The sequence below is a fragment of the Corylus avellana genome, chromosome ca1 (assembly GCF_901000735.1).
Source record: "Corylus avellana chromosome ca1, CavTom2PMs-1.0".
Classification (NCBI taxonomy): Eukaryota; Viridiplantae; Streptophyta; class Magnoliopsida; order Fagales; family Betulaceae; genus Corylus; species Corylus avellana.
Window position 1 is genome coordinate 34,607,395 of NC_081541.1, and position 15,803 is coordinate 34,623,197.

General features: G+C 35.9%; 3 protein-coding genes across 5 annotated transcripts; 2 read left to right on the forward strand and 1 right to left on the reverse strand.

Moving 5' to 3' along the window:
• The first annotated feature begins 1,003 nt into the window (after nucleotides 1–1,003).
• On the forward strand, nucleotides 1,004–5,001 carry LOC132168233 (mediator of RNA polymerase II transcription subunit 32). Of its 3 annotated transcripts, none has more exons than XM_059579357.1 (3): nucleotides 1,004–1,222; nucleotides 2,777–3,248; nucleotides 4,461–5,001. In XM_059579357.1, exon 2 carries the CDS (start codon nucleotides 2,811–2,813, stop codon nucleotides 3,246–3,248), a length of 438 nt encoding a protein of 145 aa, XP_059435340.1. In that variant the 5' UTR covers nucleotides 1,004–1,222; nucleotides 2,777–2,810; the 3' UTR covers nucleotides 4,461–5,001. The 3 variants fall into 3 exon arrangements, with proteins under 3 accessions (XP_059435340.1, XP_059435341.1, XP_059435342.1); XM_059579358.1 differs by having other exon boundaries at nucleotides 2,793–3,248; XM_059579359.1 differs by having other exon boundaries at nucleotides 2,796–3,248.
• Nucleotides 5,002–6,904: 1,903 nt separating this feature from the next.
• LOC132167710 (uncharacterized) lies at nucleotides 6,905–11,503 on the forward strand. Its single transcript, XM_059578723.1, has 8 exons — nucleotides 6,905–7,037; nucleotides 7,372–7,432; nucleotides 7,938–8,208; nucleotides 8,326–8,387; nucleotides 8,921–9,119; nucleotides 9,219–9,315; nucleotides 10,694–10,776; nucleotides 11,226–11,503. The coding sequence occupies exons 2-8, from the start codon at nucleotides 7,385–7,387 to the stop codon at nucleotides 11,231–11,233; spliced, it is 768 nt and encodes a 255-aa protein (XP_059434706.1). The 5' UTR covers nucleotides 6,905–7,037; nucleotides 7,372–7,384; the 3' UTR covers nucleotides 11,234–11,503.
• Nucleotides 11,504–12,622: 1,119 nt separating this feature from the next.
• Nucleotides 12,623–15,803, reverse strand: LOC132170766 (BURP domain-containing protein 9-like). The gene is made up of 10 exons (XM_059581870.1): nucleotides 15,786–15,803; nucleotides 15,612–15,686; nucleotides 15,219–15,404; nucleotides 15,050–15,124; nucleotides 14,769–14,843; nucleotides 14,384–14,565; nucleotides 14,190–14,283; nucleotides 13,908–14,093; nucleotides 13,637–13,810; nucleotides 12,623–13,534 (listed from the first exon to the last, which is right to left on the reverse strand). The coding sequence occupies exons 1-10, from the start codon at nucleotides 15,801–15,803 to the stop codon at nucleotides 12,623–12,625; spliced, it is 1,977 nt and encodes a 658-aa protein (XP_059437853.1).

Sequence of the window (15,803 nt, forward strand, 5' to 3'; positions counted from 1 at the left end):
ATATATATATATATATATATATTGTTTTTATTTTTACTTTTTACTTTTTAGTTTAGGTTTCATATTGTGTTTGTAATATGTTTATGAAGGAGTATTTCTTTTGGTTGATAGTTTATTTAAATACTTGTTTTATTTTTTATTTTTTGGGTTTTGAATTGTTGTAGTAAGGGGGTATTTCTTGAATTGTTGGTTTGTTTAAATATTTGTTTTTATTGTTTTATTTAGGTTTGTAGTTGTGAGGAGATATCTCTTTTTGTTGTTGGCTTATTTACATATATTATGTATTAGCCATTTAGCCTATTAGTTTTAAAATGATTTTTAGGGTATTTAAAAAATATATATATATTTTTTAATTTTTAAGGCTCATATACGCAAAAACATTGATTTTTTAGTATTTTTGGGCTTTTTTATGTTTTCTTTTTATTTATTATTATTTGGAACAATTACAACAAAACCCAATTTAATGGAACATAAAGGCTAATAGCTTTTTTAAAAATGGGCAAATTGTGTGCAAAAATGGGCTTATTTTAGACCAATGCCTAAAATAAGCCCAAAATACAAAATTTTTTAAAAACCGGAATGGCCAGTTAACGGGGACCCGGGTAATTGGTTTGGTTCTGGTTTCCAAAAACCAATAACCGGCTCGGTTCGAGGTTCCCGGTTTTGGCCAATAACCGGGACTGGGTTGCTCGCCACCCCCAATCCGGCCAAATAGGGTGGCCGTCAAACTTTTTTTTTGTAAAAAAAATTTAACTAAATATAAATTTTTAATGTTTTTAATTTTTAAAAAATTAATTTTTTTAATTAATTATATGGACACGTGTCAATTTGTTATTTGTGCCAACGTGGCATTCCGTTTGGACGAAATTTAACGAATTACTATCTCCGTTATTATTTAAACCACATGTAAATAAAAATTAAACCTTATGGAGAAAAAATAAAATTGTTGAAGCAGACAATAAGTTATTTAACCCTTTATTTTTCGAACGAAATCTCCACCAAATTTTCAGTCTAAAATCGGTAAAATTAATGCAGCGCTGCCTGGTCGTCTTCAAAGATACTCACCAACTCCTTCCGACAAACAGAGAACCACAACATACCCTTTGGTCACCCACCACCAGCAGGAGCAATCACCGGCCAACATCCGGCGACCGAATACCGGAGAGATCAACGCAGCTGGAAGCTGGTCCCTCTGGGCTCGATACCCATAGAAAAAGTTAAGGTAATTTTCTAAATTTTCTCAATCTAAATGCTTGGTTTATATTTTTACCTGATGGGTAAGGAGTAACTAAGAGAATGGAAGCTGATAATGCGCAAACCCACTTATGTTTTCAGTAATAATAACAGTTTCGGCATGCTCAATTTGTGTTTACCTATTCCCTAGCACATAAATTTGTTCTTATTTTGTTGTTGGTGTGTTGTAAATTCTTTGTATTTTTAGGTTAGTGTATGATTAGATGTCGTTAGGTTAATTGTTTGTTGATTTAGGAGAAGTACATAGGTGGAAGAGAGCGATATTGACGGTTCGCTCCGTGGAGTGACACAATTTTCAGTTTGGAGTCCAATTTCAGTTTTTGGTAGGATTTAGATATTTGGGTTTGTGAATCATCCTAGATTTTTTGATTCAAGTTGAATGGCTTAGGTGGCAGCAAATTTTATGTTTTAACTTTGTTACCCGTCCATAATTTATTTGTTTCAGAAGGGGCTTTGGGGGGGGTTGGTTGGAATTTTTTTCGATGCATTAAATTTGCGGTGTGGATGGTTCGAAGATTAGATTTTGGTAGGATGTGTGGTATGGTGAGCAGACCCTCAAGGTAGCCTATCTGAAGTTATTTGGAATTGCCCACCTTAAGGATGCTTTCATGGTAGATCACTTACAATTCTCTAGTGACTCTCATTAGTGGAAACTTTGTTGGACCCCTCCGAAGAGAGGGTTGTTTGAGGTTAGATCATAATATAATGCCCTAACCCCCATGACAATATCCCCTTTCCTTGGAAGAGTATTTGGCGGAGTAAGGTTCCTTGAAGAGTAGCTTTCTTCGCCTGGTCGGTTGCTTTAGGGAAGATTCTCGCTATAGATAATTAAAGAAAGCAGAATCTCATTGTGGTAGATTGTTCTTGCATGTATAAGAAGAGTGAGGGAATTGTAGATCACCTTTTACGTTATTGTGAGGTTATTAAGGCCTTATGAAATTATTTATTTGGTCTTTTGTAGTTTAGAGTGGGTTATGCCTCGTCGGGTGGTGGATCACTTTCTAGTTAGTGAGGGGTGTTGGGAAGTAACTTGGGTGCAGCACTGCTGAAGATGATTCTGCCATGTTTTGGAGAGAAGAGAAGAGAGAGAGGGAGAAATGATTGAAATTTTGAAGATTGTGATAGGACGATGATGGAGTTAAAGGTTTTTTTTTTCCAAAACTCTTTACCAGTTGACAACTGCCTATAATCGTTTGCATGTTTCTAATTTTCCTGATTTTCTTAATCTTTTAAATTGTTTTAATTAAGTGTTTTTCTTGTATACTTCTTTGTGTACTTGGATTGCGCCCTTTCGCTTTTAATATATTCGATTACTTATCAACAAATTTATTTGTTTCAAAAGTAACCTTTAGTAGGCTTCCATTCTCATATTCCATCTTTGTAAACAATTTCCTCAATGCCCAGCTATTGCTTGGCGCTTCTGGAAACGTTACTTGACATGAACAACTTGTAAATTTATGTGGTATTGCAATTATTATATCTTATTCTGTGTTAATTTCTTGAGATAACAGACTACCTGCAGTTTATTGTTTTTGTAGCAGCTAGGAAGCCCCGAAATGGACAACCTGGTAGATTCTCTGAACAGTGCATATCAGGAGTTTGTTGCTGCAGCAGCTAGTGTGCTCGAAGCCAAGGAGATTTCTGGTGCCCAGAAAATAGCTGCCACAGATGCTGCTCTAGAAAATTTTAAGCAGAGATGGGAGTTGTTCAGAGTGGCTTGTGACCAAGCGGAGGAGTTTGTGGAGTCTGTGAAGCAAAGGATAGGATCAGAGTGCCTCGTAGATGAAGCAACTGGCTCACTGGCTGGGAAGTCAGGTCAGGCTGTCACTACTGGTCTTCCACCCATTAGTGCTGTCCGGTTGGAACAGATGAGTAAGGCTGTCAGATGGCTTGTGATTGAACTACAGCATGGTTCTGGAACTGCTGCTGGTTCAGCCCATTCCCACCCTTCTGCTCCTTTTGATGCTAGGTTCTCTGAAGATGCAGCTCAATAGGTATATATGATGTATGCTGACCAAAAAAGTCATGCTTTTCTTGTTTTTTCAATTTGCCTGAAAGTGAATGTAGTTCTTGTTACATCATTGGAGGTGGTTATCTTATCACCAATACGATGAATGTGATTCATTTCTTATCCTGTGCTGATAATATTTGATATGCCTCTTGAAATAACTTAGTGAATTTACTTAACTTAGGGATCCTTTACTCTGTATGGTTCCACTGTACTAGTGTTGTCGTCCCTTGGCTTTTTCATAAAAATCCTTTGCCTTTTCATACAAAAAAATAAAAAGAAAAATAAAAAAAGAATTTAAATGGTTGAGAATTTTGTTTCTTTGATTAACACATAAAACTGCAACTCTTGCACGCACCAGAGTTCTTATAGTAATATCTAAAATATCTCTTTTGTGTCAGTAAAGCATTAGCAACCAATAACAAGTGATGGTGCCACACGCACACACATACACCGGAGAGATTGTGCCCGATGGTTTAGGCCATTAAGATGATCTAAAAGACTATAACATTAGCTGACAAGTGACTTATATGGATACCAGGATTCCTTCTGTTGTCTATTTGCATTTTTGTTGTGGGCATCTCTTCTTTTTTTACTTATAAATAAAAGCTGAGGTGCTGGATGCCCATTCCGGTATCCTAAATGGTTTAATATATTCAGAATTCCAGTGTTTATTAACAAATGTATTCAGGTCTTTTATTTATTCAAACAGTAATCTCTTAAGTTGATCCGCCCCTTTTTTTTTTTTTTTTTTTTTTTTTTAATTACTTTTTCATACTGTTATTGTTGGTACTGACTCTGTAATATTTTAAATTTTCATTTACTGCTTTTATAATTTGCATATTCATGGTTATTTATTCTATTAGGGGGCAAATTGTCAATTGAATTATATAAGGAAGAACATTACAATCATAGTGTACATGATTAGAGAGATTCTGCTATGAACATTCAAAATATAAGGAAGAAACATGCCAAGTAAGCCTGCAGCTCGGATCTTCCATTAGCCAGCCAAAATCAATGTCACGCTAAATTCAAAGGCAGATGTTTATTATCTGATAATGTTTGGTATGAAAGTAATAGTAGTTGCACATCTATGTGTTTGTATGCATAGGTAGAGACGAGCTAGGCGTATGTAGAATGCGTGCATATTACATGCAGGCTGCATTGTTCCTCATTGACTAAATGGTTTATGTGGCAGGTATCTCTTCTTCCAGCTATCATCATGAAGACCCTCCTCTTATCCAAAAAAATGCTGAAAGAAGGTTTATTGGTGCCTTGTTCTTGTTTTATGCTATCTGAGTGCGGAAGATCTAAAATATCAAAGCAAAGCATTGTGATACTCTTTTGTGGTGTTCTGTAATGCTAAGACTGAGGATTCAAGAATCAAGGATGCAGGCTTTATCTTTACAGTTTCAGACTAGGCTTAGATGCTGGAAAAAAAATTATAGCACTCGTGTTGTAATTTTTTCAGTGGTTCATTTTCTCTCTCCTTATAAAAAAACTTTAAACTTGATCTTGACTATTGAAAAAACTACAGCACCTATGCTACTTCAGCCAAATTCGCCATTGCTTACGTTTTTATGGGAGAGCTGCAAAGGGTGGGCAAGACTTGCAGTCTTGTGGAAAGGGCTAGTTCACATATAGTTGTAATTTTATGAGATTTTTATTGAGGATGTAATGAATGATATGTACTTTCATGACATTTTTGATATATACATTACCTATCATTCCACATTCCACATTTCAGAGACTTTCACACACTAATCAATCATCTATATATCTACTTGCACCTACCTTTCCATAGCCAAACCAATTAGTCCTCACTTCCTTTGCTCTCAAATCCCTTACTTTCTTCACCCTTTTCATTTGTGATCTTCGCCATCTTTCTGAAAGATATGTACTTTCATGGTTTGATGATAATTATAATGTAATGATATAACTCTGAGATAGCTAGGTGATTTGTTTTGAATAGTTCAAGTAGCTAAAAGCCTAAAACATAAGTGAGTTTTATTTATAGTATTACTTAACAAATGAATATGGGTGATTTTATTCATTTTGTCGTGATATAATAAGGTAAACTGATTTTTCGAATTAAATTTTCTTGAATTAGATATAGATACCATAATCATGGTGATATTTTGAAAGAAGTATAATGTTATTTTTTATATTCATATCACACCTATTGACATTACTCTTGAAAGAAACACATGAAGATTATTACCATATTTTTGTTACTCTTTTGTTTCCCATTTGGTTTTATTATTTCAAAACAAAAACATTAAAAAACAAACAAATCAAAATACAAAATGTTAACAAAACACTTCAAACTATTTTTACCTTTTATATTGGTCTGGGGTGGCCGAAGATAGGGGGCGGCTAGCCCCCCTTGTTATTTTTTATTTGATTTTAATTTTATTTTTTTTTAAAAAAATTAATTAACATTTTATTATTTAATTTAAGTGGGCTGTTGGCCAAAATTGAAAATTAGAGAAATTCCAATTCTCCCAATAATGGGAGGGGATCCTGATTTGGGACTACTAGGGTTTGTCGTATGGATTGGGATTCTTGACAATGCTGCCAAAATTGCTCATCAGCTTTTTCTCAAATTCTGGCCATCCAATATCATCCAACAGCCACAATTTCGCCACGTGTCCCAACTAAAGATAAATAATAAAATATTATTTATATTTAAAAAAATATATATAAAACAAAATATTAAAATATTAAAATTAAAAATTAAAAAAATTGGGGTGGCCGACCACCCCAACCGGCTCCTGGGGCATATTAAAAATTAAAAAAATTGAGGTGGCCGACCACTCCAATTGAGCTCCACCACCCCCAGGGGCCGGTTGGGAGTGGCCGAAACACCCTCAATGGCCAAATTTTAGGTTTTGGCCATGGGGGGTGGCCGAACCACCTCCTATGGCCACAGGGGGTGGCTTCAGCCACCCCCATGGCCTTAGGGGATGGTTTGGCCACCCCTAACTGGCTCATAGCTTAGTTGGGGTGGCCGGCCACCCAATTTTTTTAATTTTTAATTTTAATATTTTATTTTATAATTTTATTTTTAAAATAAATAATATTTTATTAGTAGCGGAATATGTGAAAAAATTATAACAATTGAATGATATTAGATGACCAAAATGGACAATTTTGGCGTATCGCTCCTGATCCCTGTCGTATAGCAGAACTATTGGAAAACTTGTCCGATCTCCATACGTACAAGTAGAATTGAAGTAGAAGGATACAAATTTGTAGTTAGGTTGCTGAAAAGTAGCGAAACCCAAAACCTAAGTAGTCTGGAGTAGGTTTACAAAAAAACAAAAAGTAGTAGTCTGAAGTAGATGTCCAAGGTGCCGGAGCAGGTAGGGTATCCCCACTCCTCTTTCGCCCCGTAGTATGCCTATGGCCCTGTAACGGTACTGTTTTAAGGTGGGTACTGTAATCTTTTTTAGGAATAAATGTTTGATTGATTTTAGTGAAAATATTTTATGAGAAAAAGTAAAAAAATATATTTTATATAAAAAAATGTAAAAAATTTATTTTGTAGTGATTTTTTAATTTAAATAATAATAATAAAAATAATTAATGTAATATAAAAAATAGAGATGTGGGGATTAATTTGAAGGCTAAAAAGTTTTTCTTTTTGGGTTGAGGGAGGCGTTCCAGGCGCTTTGGCAAACACACCCAAAACTGCTCGGCCTCACACCATGTGTGGGAGACATTTTCACAGAGCTCACCAACCCGAGTGAGATTCTTCGCAGAAGTACTCAAGGTAAGCTTCAAAGCTCCAACCCATTTGGGCTGGGCTTCCCAGGACAAAATCTGTTATGTAACAGGCACAAGTGATTGCAAATTTCCCCAAATTTTCTGCTCCGTTTGAATCTGTTGTATTTATTTTTCTGGGTTTTTAAGATTCAATGTTTCTGATTATTGTGGATATTTTTCTTTCTACAATTGGCTGGTTTTCGCACATCTGAAAAATACTCTCTTTAAATTTCTTTTGCGTATGGTTCTTTGTTATTCCGAGATAGCTGTGTTTTGTATATGTACGTTCCTTTACCATTTGGGAACTTTAGTTTGATGGGTTTATTTTTATTTTCTTATAGAGTTTTCAGACTGATGGAGTTTGGAGAAGAAATTCGGAAGGCTAAACATTCCATTGCTCAAGTAAGTGGCTAAGAGCATGAACTTCTTGTTTAGTGTTATTTATTTACTGGGTAATTTGTTTTTACTATAATTCGCTTCAGCCACGTGGTTCAGTGAGTTTATGGGGTGTGATGAATTTTCCTTGATATATTTTATGAGGAAACGGACTTAAGCAGTGGATCGGAACCCTTGAAAAAAGCATGTGATTGCAAAAATTTCAAGAGGTGTTAAGGTCCGTTTGATTTAAAAAATAACGTTTTCTAAACTTGCAATTGGAAAAAGAGGAGTATAATAAGCTCTTATTTTGCTCCACAAAGCAAGCTCTTTAAGTTTGATTTATTAACTTTTTATAACTTTTGTGGATCTGAAAATGCGACTTTTTGTGCTTCTTTAAGAGGTTATAAATTGTAATATTGTTGGGCCATCTATGGTGAAGGAAGACTTTGCTGATTGATACTCATGATTCAGGTCATGGGCTTTCCTTTGAACTTAAATATGTTCATTCTGGATTTTTTGGGTGCTGCAGATTGGCAATTTTGGACTTCTACTCTTATGGTGTATTCTTCATTTTCTTGTCAACGTATGGTACTTTCTGCTGGAAATAGTTCATGCGGTTGAAGGTTACTTTATCTCTAGCGGACTACTGAAGAAGTACGAAGCCCTTAATTTAGGAAAGCTCCGGTACCTGGCTATTGTGGTAGGAAGTGAAGAAGCTTACCAAACTTCAGAGATCACTAAACTTTTACAGTGGCTGGAAACTATTGGCGTGAAGCATGTATGCCTTTATGACACGGAAGGTGAGACACATAAGTTTAACAAGGTGGAAGTTCTACAATTGCTGTGTAATAATGTAAAGGCGTGCATGCAACTCTTGTTTTGTAAATGATGCATTTTTAAACATTTTGATGCTATAGGAGTATTAAAGAAATCAAAAGAAGCCATCTTGGAGAAGATGAACAATGCAACAGTATTTCAGGTACTATCTTTCTATCTGTACAATAAAGTTACACTTATGTCCCCAGTTTACCACCATTCATTGATGGAAGTTACTAACCAATGAAGGGGCTGTTCAGCTCATATGTTAATACGATTATAGGTGTAACAAAAACCCATTATTGTACTATACCAGCAAATCGACTTTTCTTGTCATATAAAACTTCATTTAAAAAAGCTTACTACAGGAACAATGTGGGTAACTTGTACAGTCTCATTAGGATAAATTTAACATAATAGTTGATGTAAAAGTCTTTATATGCACGTGTGTACACTCATTTGGTGCTTCTTTCTTTATTCCTTAAACTGTACATGAATTTTATTTGTTCTTTCAAATACATTAGACAAAGAGCCTCCTCGTTTGTGGGTTTCTTTTCTTTAATGATGAATAACTGTGATAGTGATACTTTTAATAAAAAGATACTCAACATTATTTGTATCATCTGCAATGGATTATTGGTATGTTAAGTATTCTATCGGAGCTATCAACACATTTAGGGTTTATTATATGTGCAGGAAGCTGATGAAAATGATAAGCTACTTGACCAAAAACATATGTCATTAGAATTTGCTTCATACTCTGACGGAAAGGGAGCTGTGGCTAAAGCAGCTAACTTACTTTTCACAAAGTATATAACATCAGCTAATTCTGGTGGAGATCAGGAACATAGAATTTTTACAGAAGCTCACATGACCGAGGCACTAAGAGCCGTTGGTTTGTTTTACTTTTCAGATGTTCTTAATAGTTCAGAGAATTGATTATGTTTTCATTTTAATGTATGAACTTTGGGTATTTGTGTTCATATACTATCAGGTAGCGGAGGGCCAGAACCTGACCTTCTATTAGTATATGGACCTACAAGATGTCACCTAGGTTTCCCTGCATGGAGGATTCGATATACCGAGATTATGTGAGTATTCTTTCTTCTCGTGGTGTTTTTCTTCCTAAATACTTCACTTAGTTGCTGTGATATAGGAGAAGTTACCTCTTGTTTTCAAGGGAGGCTAGGATTTTATTTTTTTATTTTATTTTTGGTTTTATTTTACAGGCTTTCTTAGTAATATTGAGATTTCTTATTTTTTTTAGTAACTTTAGGACACTTTTGGGAGTTTTTAATACGAAGCTGTGAGAAATAAAAAACTCATTGATCCATAAAATTACACAACTTCTCCAAAGCTAAAGAAATGTTCAGTATTAAGCCAAATTCTAAGTTTAAAAGACTGTTTCTGTGGGGTTCATTTTGAGATTTAGTATTTATGTTCCAGCTCAGTACTCCTGGTAAGGAAAAAAAAACAAAAAACAAAAAAAGTCAAATAGTCTGTGTAAGCAGCACTCTGGACCTTTTTTAGTGCCAGCCTTTTCTGAAACATGTCCTTTTTCCATTTGGTCAATGGAGGAATGTTGAAGGTTTGTTGCTTAGCATGGGGAGCAGCTATGTGTAACCTGAATTGTTTCAGCTTTCAATAGATTTGTACAATGTTGCTTGCGTAAAGGATGCTTATGTGGCGGATCATTTTGAGTTATTTAGTGACTCTTGTCGGTAGGATGTAATCTTTATCAAAGTGGCACACGATTGAGAGGCAGATGTATTTGCTTCATTTTTCAATTTGCTGTATTCCTTCAAATTGAGATGTGCAAGTAAAGACAAGCTTTGTCAGCCCCCCTTCCAAGAGAGGGTTGTTTTACGTTAGATCTTTCTACAATGTTCTTGTTCTCCATGATAGTACTCCCTTCCCTTGGAAGGGTGTTTGGTGGTGGGATAAGGTTCTCATGGGAGTGGCATTTTTTGCTTGATCAGCCACTTTAAGGAAAGATCCTCACCATTGATAAGTTAAGGAAATGACCTATCTTAGTGGTAGAATGGTGTTGTATATGTAAGAGGAGTGAGAAGTCTGTGGATCATCTTCTACTGTATTGTGAGATTACTAGGTAGGACATTATGGAATGCTATTTTCAGTCATGTCGGGTTATCGTATTTGCTTATCTTGAGTTTCCATTATGATCCATGAGCGAGTTTACAACAGTGTTTGTAGTGAAAACCAAAAACCTAAAAAGGGCTGCTTTCTGAAAATCCCGACAAAAAGAAGGAAAAAACTAAACAAAAAGAAGCACTTGACTTCAATATCTTCATTTTTGTCATGTCTTTTTGAGAAACTTTATGTTGCGCGTATTTGCTTTCTCCATTTTCTGATCAGGGAGTTGTGGTGAGCTTGTGCGATTGAGAAACTTCTCACTATGTCACGTTTTCTTTTCTTGGACTGAAAATGCGACCCATTTTTGTTTTGCAGACATATGGGATCATTGAAGTCCATGAGACACGGTTCCCTACTTAAGGCCATTTACAAGTTCACCATTGTGCGCCAGAACTTTGGTAAGTGCCCTATTTGTTTTGTTTTGCAATTGCTATTTCTTCCTAATAACATGAATGAGAACTAATGATCGAACAAAATCCTTAAAAAAGTTGTATGCTAAAACCTCCATGGTTAATTTAAATTTGAATTTCCACCTTGATTTGCAATAGAAATTTTCTTACTATCACAATCTAAGTGGCATTTCCCCCCCCCCTCTTTTATAACTTCGCAGTGAATTATTTATTTTTCTAAGGTCATATGAAATGGTGACTCTTCTTTCTCACTGATGAACTAGTCTTCATTTCCTATCATCACTTCACCAGCTTGTTTCTTTCAGATTTGATTTGGTTCACACTGGATTAAATTTGTTTTCATTTATGGCCATAAGGCATTTTCTTCTCTGCACAAATGGTTCTTGGAAGAAACTTATCTACTATTTTAAAGACGCTGTAATCTTTTGTTCCAACAGGCAAGTGAGCCACTCAGATGGGAAGGTCGTCATCTTGGATAAGCGGTGCAGAGCTTCCAACGTTTGTCCAGGGGTTGTAAATTTTTTATCCTTTTACATAAAGGCAGATTGCACTGGCGTATAATCTGCCAAGTTCTTCATAAATGTGAAAGCCTCTCTCTCTCTCTCTCTCTCACATGTGAGGCAACATATTATTGTTATCGAGTTACGAAATGACAAGCAAATGATTTAGTGCTTTTGGGCAGAAATTCCTATATCTGATTTGTTTGTCCTTGACAGAGAGTTTTCCTTCTATTTTTCTCCAATTCAGTTTATTAAACTGACACGGACAAATTCCTATATCTGATTTAGTGCATGTGAAAATCATATGATCTATTGCATTTTGGACATGCTACCTTAATACACTGATTTTGAGGAAATTTTATCGACTCAATTTGGAGGAAAAATTTGTTCTTAGACAAAATTATGATGCATTGAGAATGCTTGACAAAATGTGGGCTGTCATTTCCATAAAATGTTGATTTCCTAGTGAGTTTGTAAGGGAATGAAGCAAAAGATACAGTAGTCCATAAAATGCATGTGAGAATTACATGATCTATTAAAAATGGTGCTTGTGAAAATCATATGCAAATGAGTAATGCTTGAAATTATACTTTTATCTTACAATGTTGATGTGTTAGTGCTAATCAATACTTGGGCACCCATGATAAAAAATAAAAGATAAAAAAAAAAAATCTAATAGTTGATTGGCACCGGCACCGGCACGTCAGCAAAATAAGATAAAAGTGTGGTTTCATTGATTGAAACTGTCACGTCAGTAAAATAAGATAAAAGTGTAGTTTTTAGCATTACTCTATGCATTCTAGACACATTTTAGTTTAGAGCAATGCTAAAAACTATACTTTTATTTCATCATTATTTTACGCGGTTGACGTACCAATCAATCTTTAGATTTTTTTTTTTGTCAATTATCAATGATTGATTGGTACTACGATGTCAGGATAGAATAGTGATAAGATAAAAGTGTATTTTCTAACGTTATTCTTTAGTTTAGTTTGAAAGAAAACTTTGTTCGATATTCTTACGAAAATTTTAACTTTTTGGGAATGACATGGAATATATGGAGGACAGAGTTGACGGTTGGATTCTTATCAACAAACTGAAAAAAAAACACTCAGTTTGAACTCATAACACAAATGGCAGGCATGTTTCATAACTAACTGCTTAATTAAGAAACAAAGTCAGAGCCTTTTGTACATCTGACTTTCCCCTACAAGACATAGAAACAACAAACTAGAAAGTAGCATCACAAGCAGAACAAGAACTCGGTGATTATTGACCTTTATTCAACATCTACACAACATATATAGAGGCAACTGGCAAGGCAACGGTGCTGCTCAGATAGAGGCTGTTGGTGGCGATGGAACCCAGACAAGATGATATACAGGGAGGAAATGGCATATTGGAGAAGACGAGCTGGGCTTGATTCCAAGTTGTCTAAACAGGATGTTATCAGGGTCCCAATCAGACGTGTCCATGTGGCATACAGCAACAGCTTCCACCTTCTGCCCGTTTTCACCTCCTAGAGAAACCTTGAAAATCTTGCTATTTTCTATGAAGTGACAGTAGAAAACTTTGTAAGAGTAAGGCAATGGGTGGCAGGCAACCCATTTAGGAGCATGAATTTCTTCTGAAATAGTCAAGACACTGTAGTTTTGTGTCAACTCTGGCATTGTGGGGAACTGTTTTGTTGTTAGAACATTCAAGTTGGTCCCCGAGCCCATGATGTTGTTGACAAAATCAAGCATGGATTCTAAAGAGGTAGCACAGAGCTTGATCTCCCCCTTGATGGGTAAAGATTCACACTGCATGAGTGTGTCTTTCATGGCTTTTGCATTGGGAGAATCTGCAGGGATTGAGAAGAGTTGGAGAACGTTTGGGAGTTGGGGCATTGAGAAAGGAATGGAATCAGCTTCTCCTCTAGGCAAGAAATGGGGAAATTCTTGTATGGGAAAGTGGACTGCCATTGTTCTCCCAACATACAGATCATCGAATGTAAAAAAGCCAAATTTGAATGCTTTTGAGTGGTCCATGTGGGATGATGATGATGATGGCTTTGCTGCCATTTGATTTTCATGCGAGTCATCCAACTCTTTCACGTCTTGGGTATTTATGTAACCAGCTATGTAACTGTCTTTCTCATCTCCTCTGCCTCCATAACCAGTTTTGTAATTTGCTTCTCTGTTTTTGTACCCAGCTATGTAGGGTTGCTTCATCTCTTCTTGGTTTGCCACCACTTGTTGGCCACACTACAAACAACAACTCAAATCAAGATCAACTTTAACAAAGAGTTACAAATTCTAGCTGCTCCCAAATAAAGAGTAGTGAGAAAATAAGAAACAAACACTAACATGCTTTTTATTCTCCATCTCAGTGTCTTTCAAGGCTTTTTTAGTACCATACTGAGCTATGTAATTGTCTTTCACATCCTCTCTCGTTATGTAATTTGCCCGTCTGTTTGTGTACCCAGCTATGTAGGGTTGGTTCATCTCTTTTTGGCTTTCTATCTCCTCTTGCTGGTGGCCCTGCAAACAAGAATCCAAATTAAGACCAACTTGACAAAATGTAAACCCTTGAATACAGTGTAGCAGGCAAATATATATCACCAAAACAAACACCAACATGCTCTCTATTCTCCATCTCAGTGTCTTTCAGGGCCTTTTTAGTACCACATTGAGCTATGTAATTGTCTTTCACATCTGCTCTAGTTCCATAACTAGTTTTATAACTTGCCTGTCTGTTTGTGTACCCAGCTATGTAGGGTTGGTTCATCTCTTTTTGGTTTTCCATCTCCTCTTGCTGGTGGCCCTGCAAACAAGAATCCAAAATAAGATCAACTTGACAAAATGGAAAACCCTTAAACGTAGTGTAATAGGCATATATATCACCAAATCAAACACTAACATGCTCTTTATTCTCCATCTTAGTGTCTTTCATGGCTTTTTTAGTACCATATTGAGCTATGTAATTGTCTTTCCATCTCCTCTTGCTGGTGGCCCTGCAAACAAGAATCCAAAATAAGATCAACTTGACAAAATGGAAAACCCTTAAACGTAGTGTAATAGGCATATATATCACCAAATCAAACACTAACATGCTCTTTATTCTCCATCTTAGTGTCTTTCATGGCTTTTTTAGTACCATATTGAGCTATGTAATTGTCTTTCACATTCTCTTTAGTTACGTAACTAGTTATGTAATTTACCTGTTTGTTTGTGTACCCAGCTATGTAGGGTTGGTTCATCTCCTTTTGGTTTTCCACCTCCTCTTGCTGGTGGCCCTGCAAACAAGAATCCAAATTGATCAACTTGACAAAATGGTAAACCCTTAAACGCAGTGTAATATGCATATATATCACCAAATCAAACACTACATGCTCTCTATTCTCCATCTTAGTGTCTTTCATGTCTTTTTTAGTACCATACTGAGCTATGTAATTGTCTTTCACATCCTCTTTAGTTCCGTAACTAGTTATGTAATTACCTGTCTGTTTGTGTACCCAGCTATGTAGGGTTGGTTCATCTCTTTTTGGTTTTCCACCTCCTCTTGCTGGGGGCCCTGCAAACAAGAATCCAAATTAAGATCAACTTGACAAAATGGAAAACCCTTAAATGCAGTGAAATAGGCATATATATCACCAAATCAAACACTAAAATGCTCTCTATTCTCCATCTCAGTGTCTTTCAAGGCTTTCTAGTACCATACTGAGCTATGTAATTGTCTTTCATAGCCTCTTTAGTTCTATAACTAGTTATGTAACTTACCTGTTTGTTTGTGTACCCAGCTATGTAGGGTTGGTTCATCTCTTTTTGGTTTTCCACCTCCTCTTGCTGGTGGCCCTGCAAACAAGAATCCAAATTGATCAAATTGACAAAATGAAAAACCCTTAAATAAAGTGTAATAGGCATATATATCACCAAATCAAATACTAACATGCTCTCTATTCTCCATCTTAGTGTCTTTCAAGGCCTTTTTAGTACCATACTGAGCTATGTAATTGTCTTTCACATCCTCTCTAGTTCCATAATTAGTTATGTAATTTACCTGTCTATTTCTGTACCCAGCTATGTAGGGTTGGTTCATCTCTTTTTGGCTTTCCATCTCCACTTGCTGGTGGCCCTGCAAACAAGAATCCAAATTAAGACCTACTTAACAAAATGTAAACCCTTAAATTCAGTGTAGCAGGCAAGTATATATCACCAAAACAAACACTAACATGCTCTCTATTCTCCATCTCAGTGTCTTTCAAGGCTTTTTAGTACCACACTGAGCTATGTAATTGTCTTTCACATCCTCTCTAGTTCCATAACTAGTTATGCAATTTACCTGTCTGTTTGTGTACCCAGCTATGTAGGGTTGGTTCATCTCTTTTTGGTTTTCCACCTCCTCTTGCTGGTGGCCCTGCAAACAGGAATCCAAATTAAGATCAACTTGAAAAAAATGGAAAACCCTTAAATACAGTGTAGCAGACATCTATATATCACCAAAACAAACACTAACATGCTCTTTATTCTTCAT